Source organism: Malaclemys terrapin, chromosome 1 (genome assembly GCF_027887155.1).
Source record: "Malaclemys terrapin pileata isolate rMalTer1 chromosome 1, rMalTer1.hap1, whole genome shotgun sequence".
Classification (NCBI taxonomy): Eukaryota; Metazoa; Chordata; order Testudines; family Emydidae; genus Malaclemys; species Malaclemys terrapin.
This window is the reverse complement of record NC_071505.1, coordinates 162506338-162519825: the sequence shown is the minus strand read 5'-3', so window position 1 is coordinate 162519825 and position 13488 is coordinate 162506338. Positions and strand designations below refer to the sequence as shown.

Here is a 13488-nt window from a genome sequence, read left to right as displayed (position 1 = left end):
CTTTAGGAAGTGCAGGGCCCGATTCGAACAGTTTCGACGGGGCCCCGACAGGGATGACTAAAAAAAAAAAAAAACACGTAAAAAAAAAAACAAGTGGGGCTTGTACTCCCCGGGCCATGCTCCTAGTCTTTGGTGGCGGGTCCTTCACTCGCTCCGGGTCTTCGGCGGCACTGAAAGACCCGCCGCCAAAGTGCCGCCAAAGACCCGGAGCGCCGCCGGGTGAGTAAAAATTAAAAAGGCGCCTTTAGCCAGGGAAGGGATTCTCTGCCACTTGCCCCCCACTCTGGGCAGCCCTGCCACTGGGCATGGGGCCCTATTAGGTGCGGGGCCCAATTCGGGGGAATTGGTGGAATTGGCCTAAAGCCTACCCTGCTAGGGGGTGCAGCCACCACTACCCCAATCCTGTGCTTTGACTCCATCAATGGAGAATCACGCAACAGTGAAGCGGGTTCGGGGTACGAGGAAGATGATGAAGACGACAATGAAGATAGCTCACAGCAAGGAAGCGGAGAAACCAGTTTCCCCAACAGCCAGGATATGTTTATCACCCTGGACCTGGAACCAGTAACCCCCGAACTCACCCAAGGCGTGCTCCCAGACCCTGAGGGCGCACAAGGGACCTCTGTTGAGTGTACCTTTGTAAATATTACACATGGTTTAAAAGCAAGCATGTTTAATGATTAATTTGTCCGGGCAATTGCGGCGAGTACAGCTATTGGAAAAGTCTGTTAACGTGTATGGGGATGGAGCGGAAATCCTCCAGGAACATCTCCAGAAAGCTCTCCCTGATGTACTCCCAAAGCCTTTGCAAAAGGTTTCTGGGGAGGGCTGCCTTATTCCGTCCGCCATGGTAGGACACTTTACCATGCCAGGCCAGTAGCACATAGTCTGGAATCATTGCATAACAAAGCATGGCAGTGTATGGTCCCGGTGTTTGCTGGCATGCAGACAACATCCATTCCTTATTTCTCTTTGTTATCCTCAGGAGAGTGATATCATTCACGGTCACCTGGTTGAAATGGGGTGATTTTATTAAGGGGACATTCAGAGGTGCCCGTTTCTGCTTGGCTGAACAGAAATATTCCCCACTGTTAGCCACGCGGTGGTGGGGAGGGGTGAAGTGATCATCCCAGAGAATTGGGTGTGTGGGGGGAAGGGGGGTTAGTTGGGTTTGTGCTGCATGTTAACCCGGAATCTGCAGCCCCTCCTTTTACATTGCAAACCCATTTTAAATGGCCAACCCAACGGGTGCTTGGTATGGGAAATGAGGGCGCTGCTGTTTGAAACCATTCCCACATGTTATGAAGGTTAAAAAATCCAAAAGACTGTGGCTTACCATGGCTGCCTGCAAGCCGAATTCTGTTGCCTGGCACTGCGTGAGTGATCTCTCACACCAAACCGGCAGGCCCTCAATATAAGAGGAAAAACGCGACCTTGTAACAAAAGCACATGTGCTGTGTAATGTGAACAGCAAAATTTAACGTGAAAGAGTGTACCCGTTGTTCTCTAAAATGTGTCTTTTTTAACCACCTCTCCCTTCTCCTCCACCAGCTGCAAATGTTTCTCCTTCGCAGAGGCTAGTGAAGATTAGAAGGAGAAAACGGCAGACTCGGGATGATATGTTCTCGGAGCGCCAGATGTCCTCCCACGCTGACAGAGCACAGCAGAATGCATGGAGGCAGTCAATGTCAGAGTGCAGAAAAGCACAATATGAAAGAGGAGAGGTGGCGGGCTGAATCACGGGCTGAAGAGAGCAAGTGGCGGGCTGAAGAGGATAGGTGGCATCAGCTTGCTGACAGAAGGCAAGAGTCGATGCTCTGGCTGCTGGAGCATCAAACTGATATGCTCCAGTGTATGGTTGAGCTGCAGGAAAGGCAGCAGAAGCAGAGACCGCCTCTACAGCCCCTGTGTAACCAACAGCCCTCCTCCCCAAGTTCTATAGCCTCCTCACCCAGACGCCCAAGAACTCAGTGGGGGGGGGGCCTCCGGCCACCCAGCCACTCCACCCCAGATGATTGCCCAAGCATCAGAAGGCTGGCCTTCAATAAGAGTTAAAGTTTTAAACTGCAGTGTGTCCTTGTCCTTCCCTCCTCCCCCACCCCTCCCAGCTACCTTGGCAGTTATCCCCCTAGTTGTGTGATGAATTAATAAAGAATGCATGAATGTGAAGTAACAATGACTTTATTGCCTCTGCAAGCGGTGCTCGAAGGGGGGAGGGTAGGGTGGTTAGCTTACAGGGAAGTAGAGTGAACTGGGGGGCGGGGGGGAGGGGTTCATCAAGGAGAAACTAGTAGAACTTTCACACCGTAGCCTGGCCAGTCACAAAACTGGTTTTCAAAGCTTCTCTGATGTGCACCGCGCCCTGCTGTACTCTTCTAACCGCCCTGGTCTCTGGCTGCGCGTAATCAGCAGCCAGGCGATTTGCCTTAGCCTCCCACCTCGCCATAAATGCTTCCCCCTTACTTTCACAGAGATTGTGGAGCACAAAGCAAGCAGAAATAACAATGGGGAGATTGGTTTGGCTGAGGTCTGAGCGAGTCAGTAACGATCGCCAGCGACCTTTTAAACGGCCAAATGCACATTCTACCACCATTCTGCACTTGCTCACCCTGTAGTTGAACAGCTCCTGACTCCTGTCCAGGCTGCCTGTGTATGGCTTCATGAGCCATGGCATTAAGGGGTAGGCTGGGTCCCCAAGGATAACTATAGGCATTTCAACATCCCCAACAGTTATTTTCTGATCCGGGAAGAAAGTTCCTTCCTCCAGCTTTTGAAACAGACCAGAGTTCCTGAAGACGCGAGCATCATGTACCTTTCCCGGCCATCCCACATTGATGTTAGTGAAACGTCCCTTGTGATCCACCAGGGCTTGCAGCAGCATTGAAAAGTACCCTTTTCGGTTTATGTACTCGGTGGCTTGGTGCTCCGGTGAGAAGATAGGGATATGGGTTCCGTCTATCGCCCCACCACAGTTAGGGAATCCCATTGCAGCAAAGCCATCCACTATGACCTGCACGTTTCCCAGAGTCACTACCCTTGATATCAGCAGGTTTTTGATTGCGTTGGCTACTTGGATCACAGCAGCCCCCACAGTAGATTTGCCCACTCCAAATTGATTCCCGACTGACCGGTAGCTATCTGGCATTGCAAGCTTCCACAGGGCTATCGCCACTCGCTTCTCAACTGTGAGGGCTGCTCTCATCCTGGTATTCTGGTGCTTCAGGGCAGGGGAAAGCAAGTCATAAAGTTCCATGAAAGTGCCCTTACACATGCTAAAGTTTCGCAGCCACTGGGAATCGTCCCACACCCGCAACACGATGCGGTCCCACCAGTCTGTGCTTGTTTCCTGGGCCCAGAATCGGCATTCCATGGCATGAATCTGCCCCAGTAACACCATGATTTGCACATTGCTGGGGCCCGTACTTCGGGAGAGGTTTATGTCCATGTCAATTTCTTCATCACTCTCGTCACCGTGCTGCAATCGCCTCCTCGCCTGTTTTTGCTTTGGCATGTTCTGGCTCTGCATATACTCCAGGACAATGCGCGTGGTGTTCATAGTGCTCATAATTGCCACGGTGATCTGAGCGGGCTCCATGATCCCAGTGCTATGGCGACTGGGCTGAAAAAAGGCACAAAACTATTGTCTGACGGAGGGAGGGAGGGGCGAGTGGTGACATGGCTTACAGGGAATTAAAATCAGCAAAGGTGGCTGTGCATCAGGGAGAAACACAAACAACTGTCACACAGAATGCTCCCCCCAAAGATTGAACTCAAAACCCTGGGTTTAGCAGGCCGTTGATTTCACGGAGGGAGCGGGAAGCAAATGAATACAGAACAAATCTGGTCCATCTATCTTTTACATCTTAAGCTGGCAGCAGACAGTGCAGCATGACTGATAGCCATCGGCATCTTCTGGGTGCTTGGCAGAAAATGGTGCATTATGACTGCTAGCCATCATCGTCAAGACGGTGCAATAGGACTGCCGGCAAGACTGAGTCTCCAGGAGACAAAACATGTCAGCCCAGGCGCCTCTGACCGAACTCACTGAGGAGTATGACGATGATGGATACCAGTCGTAATACAGTATCTGCTGCCAAAAGGCAAGGAGCTGCTGCTGTGTAGCAATGCAATACCACGTCTGCTGGCACCCAGATGACATATGGTGATGGTGAGCTGAGCGGGCTCCATGCTTGCCGTGGTACGTCGTCTGTACAGGTAACCCAGGTAAAAAGGCACAAATCGATTGTCTGCCGTTGCTCTGATAGAGGGGGAGGGGCCTGACGACATGTACCCAGAACCCCCCACGACACTGTTTTTGCATCATCAGGCATTGGGATCTCAACCCAGAATTCCAGCAGGCGGCGGAGACTGCAGGAACTGTGGGATAGCTACCCACAGTGCAACTCTCCGGAAGTCGACGCTAGCCTCGGTACTGTGGACGCGGTCCGCCGACTTAATGCACTTAGAGCGTTTTATGTGGGGACACACACAATCGACTGTATAAAAACGATTTCTATAAAACCTGCTTCTATAAATTCGACCTAATTTCGTAGTGTAGACATACCCTGAGAGAGTGTAGAGGGCGTAATAGGGAACCGGGTGATGGTGGGCTCTTTCCAATTTCTATTTAGGTCATCACTAGAGTTCTTCAGAGCAGAAATTGGCTGAGTAAATTTATCTTTGACAACACACTTGTCAAAATACCTGTGGTGCCCATCTTCACCACTTATTTCCCCCCTATTCTGTTTCCACATCCTCTGGGAAATCAGAAAACATTTCGTCAAGCTAACAAAGTGTAACTAGAATCATTCCCAGCAAAGAAAACTTACTGTCTCTCCATCTCTGTCATGATGATTGGTAGATAAATAAGCAAGGCCTTGTGTATTCAGAAGCCACAATATTTTTTGAAGAATCCTACCCAGTAAGAATCCCCCTTACTGCAAACTGTATTCCAGATTCCAAGTTTTCATTTATAAAAGAAACATGCATTTCTTATTTAAAATTTCTATTGTAGTTGCAAAGATTCAATTAACCTTCAGAATATGAATTGAGTGCATGTAATGATGCTTGCAAGCAGGCTTAAACAATAGTTCAAAGACATGTAAACTGCTTTCCTTCATCTCAAGGTGGAATTAGCACCAGAACCCCAATGATGACAATTTAAGGGCTTGATCCAATTCTCATCTAAGTTAATGGAAAGACTCTCACTGACTTAGATGAGAATTGGATCAAGCCTGTAGGGAGCCAGGGTGGCTTCCCTCCGAACCTGAGGGTAAAGTGCCTGTCCCTCAGCCTGAGTGGGCGGGGCCAGCCCAAGCTCGCTCCACCCCCCGGAAGGGGAGGGGTGGAACAGGAAGTATAAAGGGCGGGGCCCTTAGCTCAGTTAGGGCAGCACCAGGGAGGGAGGCAGACACAGACCGTGGGCTGCTCCCGTCAGAGCCTGCTGCCACACCAGGGGAGGCCCTGGGCCAGTGGAGACCTCACCTGGAGGACGGACTGGGGCTGCCAGGACTGCCCGCTGCCGAGTACCCAGAGGAACTGGAGGAGTCGGAGGGGGAGCGGGAGCTGCCAGCAGCCGAGTACCCAGAGGAGCTGGAGGAGCCTGAGCCTGAGGGGGAGCCGGAGCTGCCAGCAGCGGACTACCCCGACGCACTCACGGGACCAGAGGGATTCGGGGAAAACTGTCGGGTAGGAAGTAGCCCAGGGACAGAGCTGCACAGTGGTGAGTCTATGTAGCGGGACGACCCCGCTGACCCAGTGGTGGGACCCTCGTTCTGCCACTGTCAGGGCCCTGGGCTGGGGCGCAGTGGTGTAGGGTGGGCCTGCGCTCCCCTACCCGGCAGAGCCACGCCGGGACCTTTGCCGGCGCTCCCCTGCCTGAGGGGCGCGCCACTGACCTTAGCCGGCGCTCCCCTGCCTGAGGGGCGCGCCACTGACCTTTGCCGGCGCTCCCCTGCCTGAGGGGCGCGCTACAGACCTTAGCCGGCGCTCCCCTGCCTGAGGGGCGCGCCACTGACCTTTGCCGGCGCTCCCCTGCCTGAGGGGCGCGCCACTGACCTTTGCCGGCGCTCCCCTGCCTGAGGGGCGCGCCACTGACCTTAGCCGGCGCTCCCCTGCCTGAGGGGCGCGCCACTGACCTTAGCCGGCGCTCCCCTGCCTGAGGGGCGCGCCACAGACCTTAGCCGGCGCTCCCCTGCCTGAGGGGCGCGCTACTGACCTTAGCCGGCGCTCCCCTGCCTGAGGGGCGCGCTACTGACCTTAGCCGGCGCTCCCCTGCCTGAGGGGCGCGCTACTGACCTTTGCCGGCGCTCCCCTGCCTGAGGGGCGCGCTACTGACCTTTGCCGGCGCTCCCCTGCCTGAGGGGCGCGCTACTGACCTTTGCCGGCGCTCCCCTGCCTGAGGGGCGCGCTACTGACCTTTGCCGGCGCTCCCCTGCTTGAGGGGCGCGCTACTGACCTTAGCCGGCGCTCCCCTGCCTGAGGGGCGCGCTACTGACCTTAGCCGGCGCTCCCCTGCCTGAGGGGCGCGCTACTGACCTTAGCCGGCGCTCCCCTGCCTGAGGGGCGCGCTACTGACCTTTGCCGGCGCTCCCCTGCCTGAGGGGCGCGCTACAGACTCTGGCTGGCGGCCGCCCCGCCGCTAATTCCCCGCTGACGGAGGCGTGACCCAGGCCGGCCAGTGACCTCATAGCTCCCCACTGCCCCCTAGCGGGTAGGTGGGCCAACGCCGATCACAAAGCCAAAAATGTCCATAGTGTCAATAAGAGCTGGTTGAATTTTTTCATCGGAAATTGTTTTTCTTTGAAAAATTGCAGGTTTGTCCAAATTGACACATTTTGCAAAAACAGTTCGATTTCAAGAACCTTTTTGATTTTTCAGCAAAAACAATTAAAAAACCTAACTAACATTGTTTTCTTTTCAAAATTTTCACCACTTTTCAAAAACAGAAACCAATGGTTCAATTCCAGATGAAATTAAAATTTTCATTTTGAATTTTTTCAATAAAAATATTAAAAATCCAATTTTTGGTGGAAAATTTTGACCAGTCCTGTTTGTTAACCATTTGTGCTAAAAAGATCATTAAAAATCATACAGCCTAATGGATTCGATCCACAGTCCCAAACTGCCTTGCATGCCTTCCCAGGTGCTATAAAACCGGAATGATTGTCTAACAATCAAGGCACCAAATATACTGTAATTCGGGCCATGTGAGTTTCATTACCATTTCTGTCACAGGATTCTTGTGTGATCTGGACAAGTAACTGAAGACGAGTGCTCAAAAGGAATCAGGCTCCTAATTTCTATTTAAATCAGTGGAAATTAATCAATGGAAGGAGCCTCGCTCCTTTTGAGTATTCAGCCCTTAATTTTTTAATGCTTCCGTTTCCTCTCTCTAACAACTGGGCTAATAATATTTCTCTACGTCATCAGGATGGTGGCAGGACAAATTAATTAGCATTGTGATGTGCTCAAATACTAAAGTGATAAATCTAAAAATACCTATAAAAATTGAGCCTCAAGTGTCCCCCTCCCGACTACCCAAAACACCAGTCTCCACTGACAACTTTTACATTGTTGTGTTGATAGTAAAAAAAAAAAGTTGGTGTTACACTGAAAATTTTAGGGCAGAGAGCACTTAACTGAATTCATTATTAAAATAAACAACAAGTGATATCATACTGACTGAATTATTCATTCTCATATTTAAGTCAATAAAAACCCTACATAGAATTTTCAGCCCGAGGCATGGGTTTGCCACAGGAACCATGGGACCTTGTCCCAGAAAGCATACAGACGTCTCTAATTCCGACCCCCCCCCACCCCTCAGAGCACATAATGATAGACTGCTGTCCCCTGCACCAAACCCCAATGCAGTGCTGAACTCAGAATAGGATCCTCTCTCTTTCTCCCTCCCCACAACACAAACACTTTCCTCTCCTCTTTCTTGGAAGTCTGTTTCTCGTTATCTCCCCCATCCAAAAATGGGGCTGGAGATATGCTAGTACAAAATCTTGCAGCCAAGAGGACATTAACACTGGTCGTATATATCACTCACTGACCCTCTTTCACTTTCACACTGTAATCTCTGTCTTCCTCCATGTGCCGTACTCTGCAGATCAGCAATTGGCCTGCCAGGCTTGTAGAACTGTTGACATAGAGTTTGCTGATGACGGACACTGTTCCATTGGGGTGCGTGACCACCTCTTCTGTCTTTTCACTCTCAGTTTTTGGCACAATCCAGGAGATCACAGGACGAGGCCAGGCATTAGCAGAACAAGTGGCTGTCAGGTTACCTTCAGAGACGACATAATGGAGAGATCCTCTCAGCTGCTCTGAAACACATAAACACAAGGAGCTTTTGACCAAATGGAATAGTATCGAAACCAATGTACCTCATTGCATTCTGAGGCAACCTGAGAGAAGGAATACAAACAAGTCCCCCACCCCAGGCCCTTGCAATGATTCATTCCCTATTCCCTTGTTCCCGTATATTGAAGGGAACTATCATGGAGGCGTTAACTTCTTTTATGACCCCAGAATTGAGGGTTTCTACCAAGAGATAAATCATGTGGCCGCTTGACAATGTTCTCCTAGCTGCTACCAATAGTGCTGTTCAGTGAGGAAGCTCACACAGCCCGAGTTCTAGCCATGTCTGGGAAGACCCTGCAGGGAGGAAGTTCCCCCTCCATGAGTTTTAGCTGGCACTCAGAGGACATTAAAGTAAGAACGCTCACAGTGGGAGTCTCCACATGCAGTAACATGGGCCTGCAGAGAAGCAGCTCACATTGCTGGAGTCCCTCTAGCAGTGATAGATAGGGTATTCTTCTAACGCAGTTCCAGCTAATACAGACCTGGTACTGCTATTGGGAAGTTCCCAGTGCTGGAGTCCTTGATGCAACTGACCAGTGAATGCTGCGAGCTAATGCTGCTGATAGAAAACACCTTCCCTTCCCTTTAGAGATTTTGCCCCACAGAGAACCTCACCATAGACAGTCAAGCAGGAGTCTTGTACGATGGCTCCTGTGGGAAAGGTATTAAAGATGCATGCGTAACATCCGTCATCCTGGATTCTAACTCTCCAGAGGGTAATGGTCGTATCATTTAGTGACAGGCGTGTGAAATTTAATCGACCTCGATATTTTTCAACAATATTTACTCCTTTAGATACACTGTATGTGGCCAAATTTTCATTCACTCCAGTATTTTTCTTCTGCCATGTAACTTGCAGAACGTCATGTGACTCCTTCAGGAAGCAGCTCAAGGTCCCGTTGCCACCCACCTTCACCACGTTTTTCTGTGTCACTGTGTCCACTGTAGTGATATAAAACAATATATGAAATAGACAAATATCACCTTCGCTCATGCTTAGAAATCTCTTGCTGACTTTCTGGGCCAGATAACTGGCAGGTGTAAAATGGGGCTATTCTATTGACCTCAATGGAGCATTGTTGGTTTACACCACCTGAGGTCCTTGGCCTCCATCTTTATTAGACCATCAAAAAGGGAAAGCCACTTACTGCACCTCCTTACCAACCCCTCTAAACACCTACCTCCACTTGATTAAATCCACATACGGCTTCTGTTCTCCCAACAGATTTTTTTTTTCTAATAAGAGGTTAGAGGAAGACTGGATAGCGAGGAAGACTGGATAGCAAGAGAGACCCAAAGCCATTCCCACAGAATCAGATGGAGAAAGAATCCATTAAATTATCTATGCACACAGAAAAAGGAGGGAGACTTAGATTAACTGGTTTCTGAGACCAGTGGTTCACAAAGTTATTTGCTTGTGTCCCCCTTCCTTCTGTCTGTAGTAGTTTATGCCCCACCCCTGCCACACAAGTACACATACTGATAAAAAAAATCCACATGCAACTCTCACTAAATAGTAAAAACATTAAGGCATTGATTCAAACAGAGCCATTTAAGTATATAGTAATGTAAATTTTAAGTGAGATACTGCTTACTGGCATCACACTGTTGTTACTGGTGTGATGGCTGCACCTGTTTTTTTTTTTTTTTTTTTTTTGGAGAAGAGCCATTCCATCTTGGGTTGGTAATACCATGCCATGGCATGCTTACTTCTGTGCTGCTAGCGTTGGCGTTGCTGCCTTCAGAGCTGGGTGCCCGACCAGCAGCCACTGCTCTCCGGCAGCCCAGCTCTGAAGGCAGCCAGCTCCCAGAATACATTCCGTGTCCCCCAGTTTAAGAATCTCTGTCTTAGAGGACCCAGCGAGGTGTCACTTCACTTCACTGATGGAGCCTCAGGAATCAGAGACCAGCCCCCACACTCCTTGTAGAAATCTGAGAGGAAATTCCATTGGCCTTACCTTCTGTCCTGCAGAGCATGATAAAGACCACACTCAACATCAGACCTTGGTAAGTCATCTGAGAACTGAGCTGTTCTTTCATCTGGAGATGCAAGAGAAATTTGATACATGAAGTTATGGGCTTAACAGTAGATATATTTCCAATGATAATGCTCCCATTTTTGGAGCCATGACAAGACCGCTCTTGGATGTGACAGGAACACATTTGCAAACTGCAGAGAAAGTCCATTCTAAAGGCTCCATTACACTACCAAATGTGATTGTGGTGTAGGAGCTGGAAAGTTACCTGAAGTTAAATCTCTTTCCTCCCGCCCACCCCCAAAGTTCCACATTTAGAGCTAGAATTTCAAACAAGCTCTAAGGATGTGTAACTCACACACCTTCTGGGTGTGATGTTCTGTCCCATCTAGTGGCACTGAGACCACTTAAAGAGAGAGCAATTAGTAAGTCCGCTCTACAGCCTTAGCTAACAGCTCATGTGGTAGAGGCTCATGCACTAAGCTCCAGAGATCCCTGGTTCGATACTACCCGCCAATTGCGCCACAAAAACCTTTGCACATGCACTGTATGTAAAATAGGCATTTTCTCGTGTAAATCATGTTTGTGCACCCAGCACCTATATACATGGAAAACAATTAGGTCATCCAAGTAGACAGGGACCTCCAGGAGATTCATGTCTCCAACTGTTCACACCATTAATCTTTGAAAGGTAGCAGGAGCCCCACAAATGCTGTGGGGGCATCCTCTCAAATTGGTAACATCCAAGTGGACACATAAAAGCAGTTCCCTCTTTATCCACCTTATTCACAGGTATTTGATAATATCCACTGAGAAGATCTAATACAGTAAACCATTTACTTCCATCTAAGCAGTTAAGGACATCCTCAATCCTTGGCATTGAAAATTGGTCTGGTACAGTGAGCTTATTTAGAGTTCTATAAGCTACACACATTCTGTCAGATCCATTCTTCTTCCTCACTACAACAATTGGAGAGGCATACGGACTTCGTGACTAAGAAATTATTCCAGTGGCCATCAAATCACGTAAGTGTTTCTGAACAACTTCCACATCAGCTGGGGCCAGGCAACGGGATCATTCTCGAAAAGGTTGAGAGTCAGTTAGACGGATAGGGGAATCTCCAAAATCAAAACAATCGGGTGTCAAGTCATAAGTGTTGCTCTTGACTGCTACAATATGCATCTGAGGTAGTACATCAACTGGGAACAACTGGGCAATCACTGTCCCACGCCGAATGATCACTTTGTGAACAGATACATTTCTAACAGTAACTGTGATCCTTCTAGTAGACACTACCGTAGCCGCTTGCACCTCAGGCCTGACCATGAATCCTCCAGGTAGAGACATTACCTCTGGTGTTTCCAATAACAACAACTGACCTGTAGGCTGAACAGGAAACTTAGGGATCTTAGTCACTTGAGGGGTGCCACCGGGTGGTATGTGGACAGTTCTTTTCTGTGAGTACCACACACTGCCGTACCTATTGGCATCCTCATCAGAAACAAAGAGATTCTCCTTGGAAGCATTTATAGGCTTCACATATGTTAGGGTGATAGGGAAGGAATTGATGTATTGTTCCCCCATGGTTTCCTTGCATACTTTGAAAAATCACCGGAGCAGACTGGTGTTGGTTCCAACCAAGATTGAGACATTACTCTTGACACAGGGGTCTGGGCATACTAGGACTAAAGTGTCCAGCTTCTCGGGAACTCCCAGAATGGACTGTGGGAATTCAATTTGAATGGACAAGTATCCCTCATATGGGTATTTTTGATTACTCAACCACCAGATTTCCAAATTATCTCAGGGCTGGATAGGCAAGTGACGAAGGTGGGTGTTGCAAAATATTTTATATAGCATGGTGACCGGCGAACCAGTGTCCAGAGGGGCATGAGCATAAATGCCTTCTACTTGAACAGGGACAATGGGAGCTGGACTGACCAGTCCTGGGGGCAAATCCCTTCAGCTACTAGCAATCTGTTGGTGACACCTAGTGGAGCGTACCTTCCTTGATGCCCCAGTTCACTCCTTCACTGGGCTTCTCTGAAGTTTTCCAAATTCTTTCTGGCTTGGATAAGCTTGCGGGCGACTTTCTGTAAATCTTCTTCCGCTTCACAGTCTTGTTTTGTGTGACCATTCTCCCCACACTTGTAGCAGAAGAAGTCACTTCTACAAGTAGTTTCCACATAGCCTCTTGAACGACGGGTGGTAATATCAGCCACTGCATCATTGGTTCTCAGAAGGGCATCCCTCCTTTGTAACTGACGGAATCTGTCAGGTTTTCCACTAGAGTATTCAGCTGGAGTAGCTGATTAACTTGCTCAGTTAGACACAGCAGGCCCTTCTTTAGGTCAGCTATTTCATCATGAGGAGCCACAGCGGTAAGAGTGCATACAGAAGCTGCAGGTATGCGGCCAGCTTCCCGAGCAGCCAGTTGATCCTCCTCTTCCCTGATATCCCGTACCAGTCTGGAGAAGGAGGGGGGATTCCAAAGTGAATCAGAAAGCTGCAGCTTCAGGGCTATCAGGTTGCCAGGACAAAGCACCCTTCAGTACTTGCTCCATTCTCACCTGATCATTCCCTTCTTTACCAGTGCCTTATGTAGTAGTTTCACCAGACGGCATATGTACTGTGAAAGTTTTTCACCTTCTTCTTGCTATGTGGACCTGCTATGCCACCACCAAGCTCCCAAGAAAAGGCATTCAACATAAACAGAAGACATTTTATTACGACATCCTCATTAGTAACATTCCATCTCTGAATCCCAACAAAATACTACTGTGTCCTGGGCCTTTCATCTTATGCACACAGCTTCTAATTCATTTACTGTCACTGTGACAGCTACCCCCTCTCAGCCTCCTTGGCTCACAAAGGGACATTAAATTAATGTGGGGTGGGGAACACTTGACAACGATAAAGAAAAACACTTTTCTGGAGAGTGACCTCACCCAAGGCAAGGGTTTGCGTTTCAGGAGCAGAGAAGGAAACAGATGTGACAAGAACAATAAGAAGTGGAGCATTACTCAGGAGAAAAACAAAATTCTTGCATTGTCCATGGAAACACAAGAGACATAGTAAAAATAAGAAGTGCCCTCCAGTGAGATAGTAGGAAAAAGATAAAGACTGACAGACAGACAGAGA

At 49.0% G+C, this 13488-nt stretch overlaps 1 protein-coding gene across 10 annotated transcripts in view; it reads right to left on the bottom strand.

Moving 5' to 3' along the window:
* LOC128846672 (OX-2 membrane glycoprotein-like) overlaps positions 1–13488 on the bottom strand; it is a 154795-nt gene that overhangs the window by 117438 nt on the left and 23869 nt on the right. For all 10 annotated transcript variants that reach the window (XM_054045917.1, XM_054045932.1, XM_054045924.1 and 7 more), the window contains 3 exons: positions 10329–10410; positions 8986–9312; positions 8061–8333 (listed from right to left, as the gene is read on the bottom strand). In XM_054045917.1, the coding sequence (XP_053901892.1) occupies positions 8061–8333; positions 8986–9312; positions 10329–10410 (682 nt within the window). The remainder of the gene's footprint in view (positions 1–8060; positions 8334–8985; positions 9313–10328; positions 10411–13488) is intronic.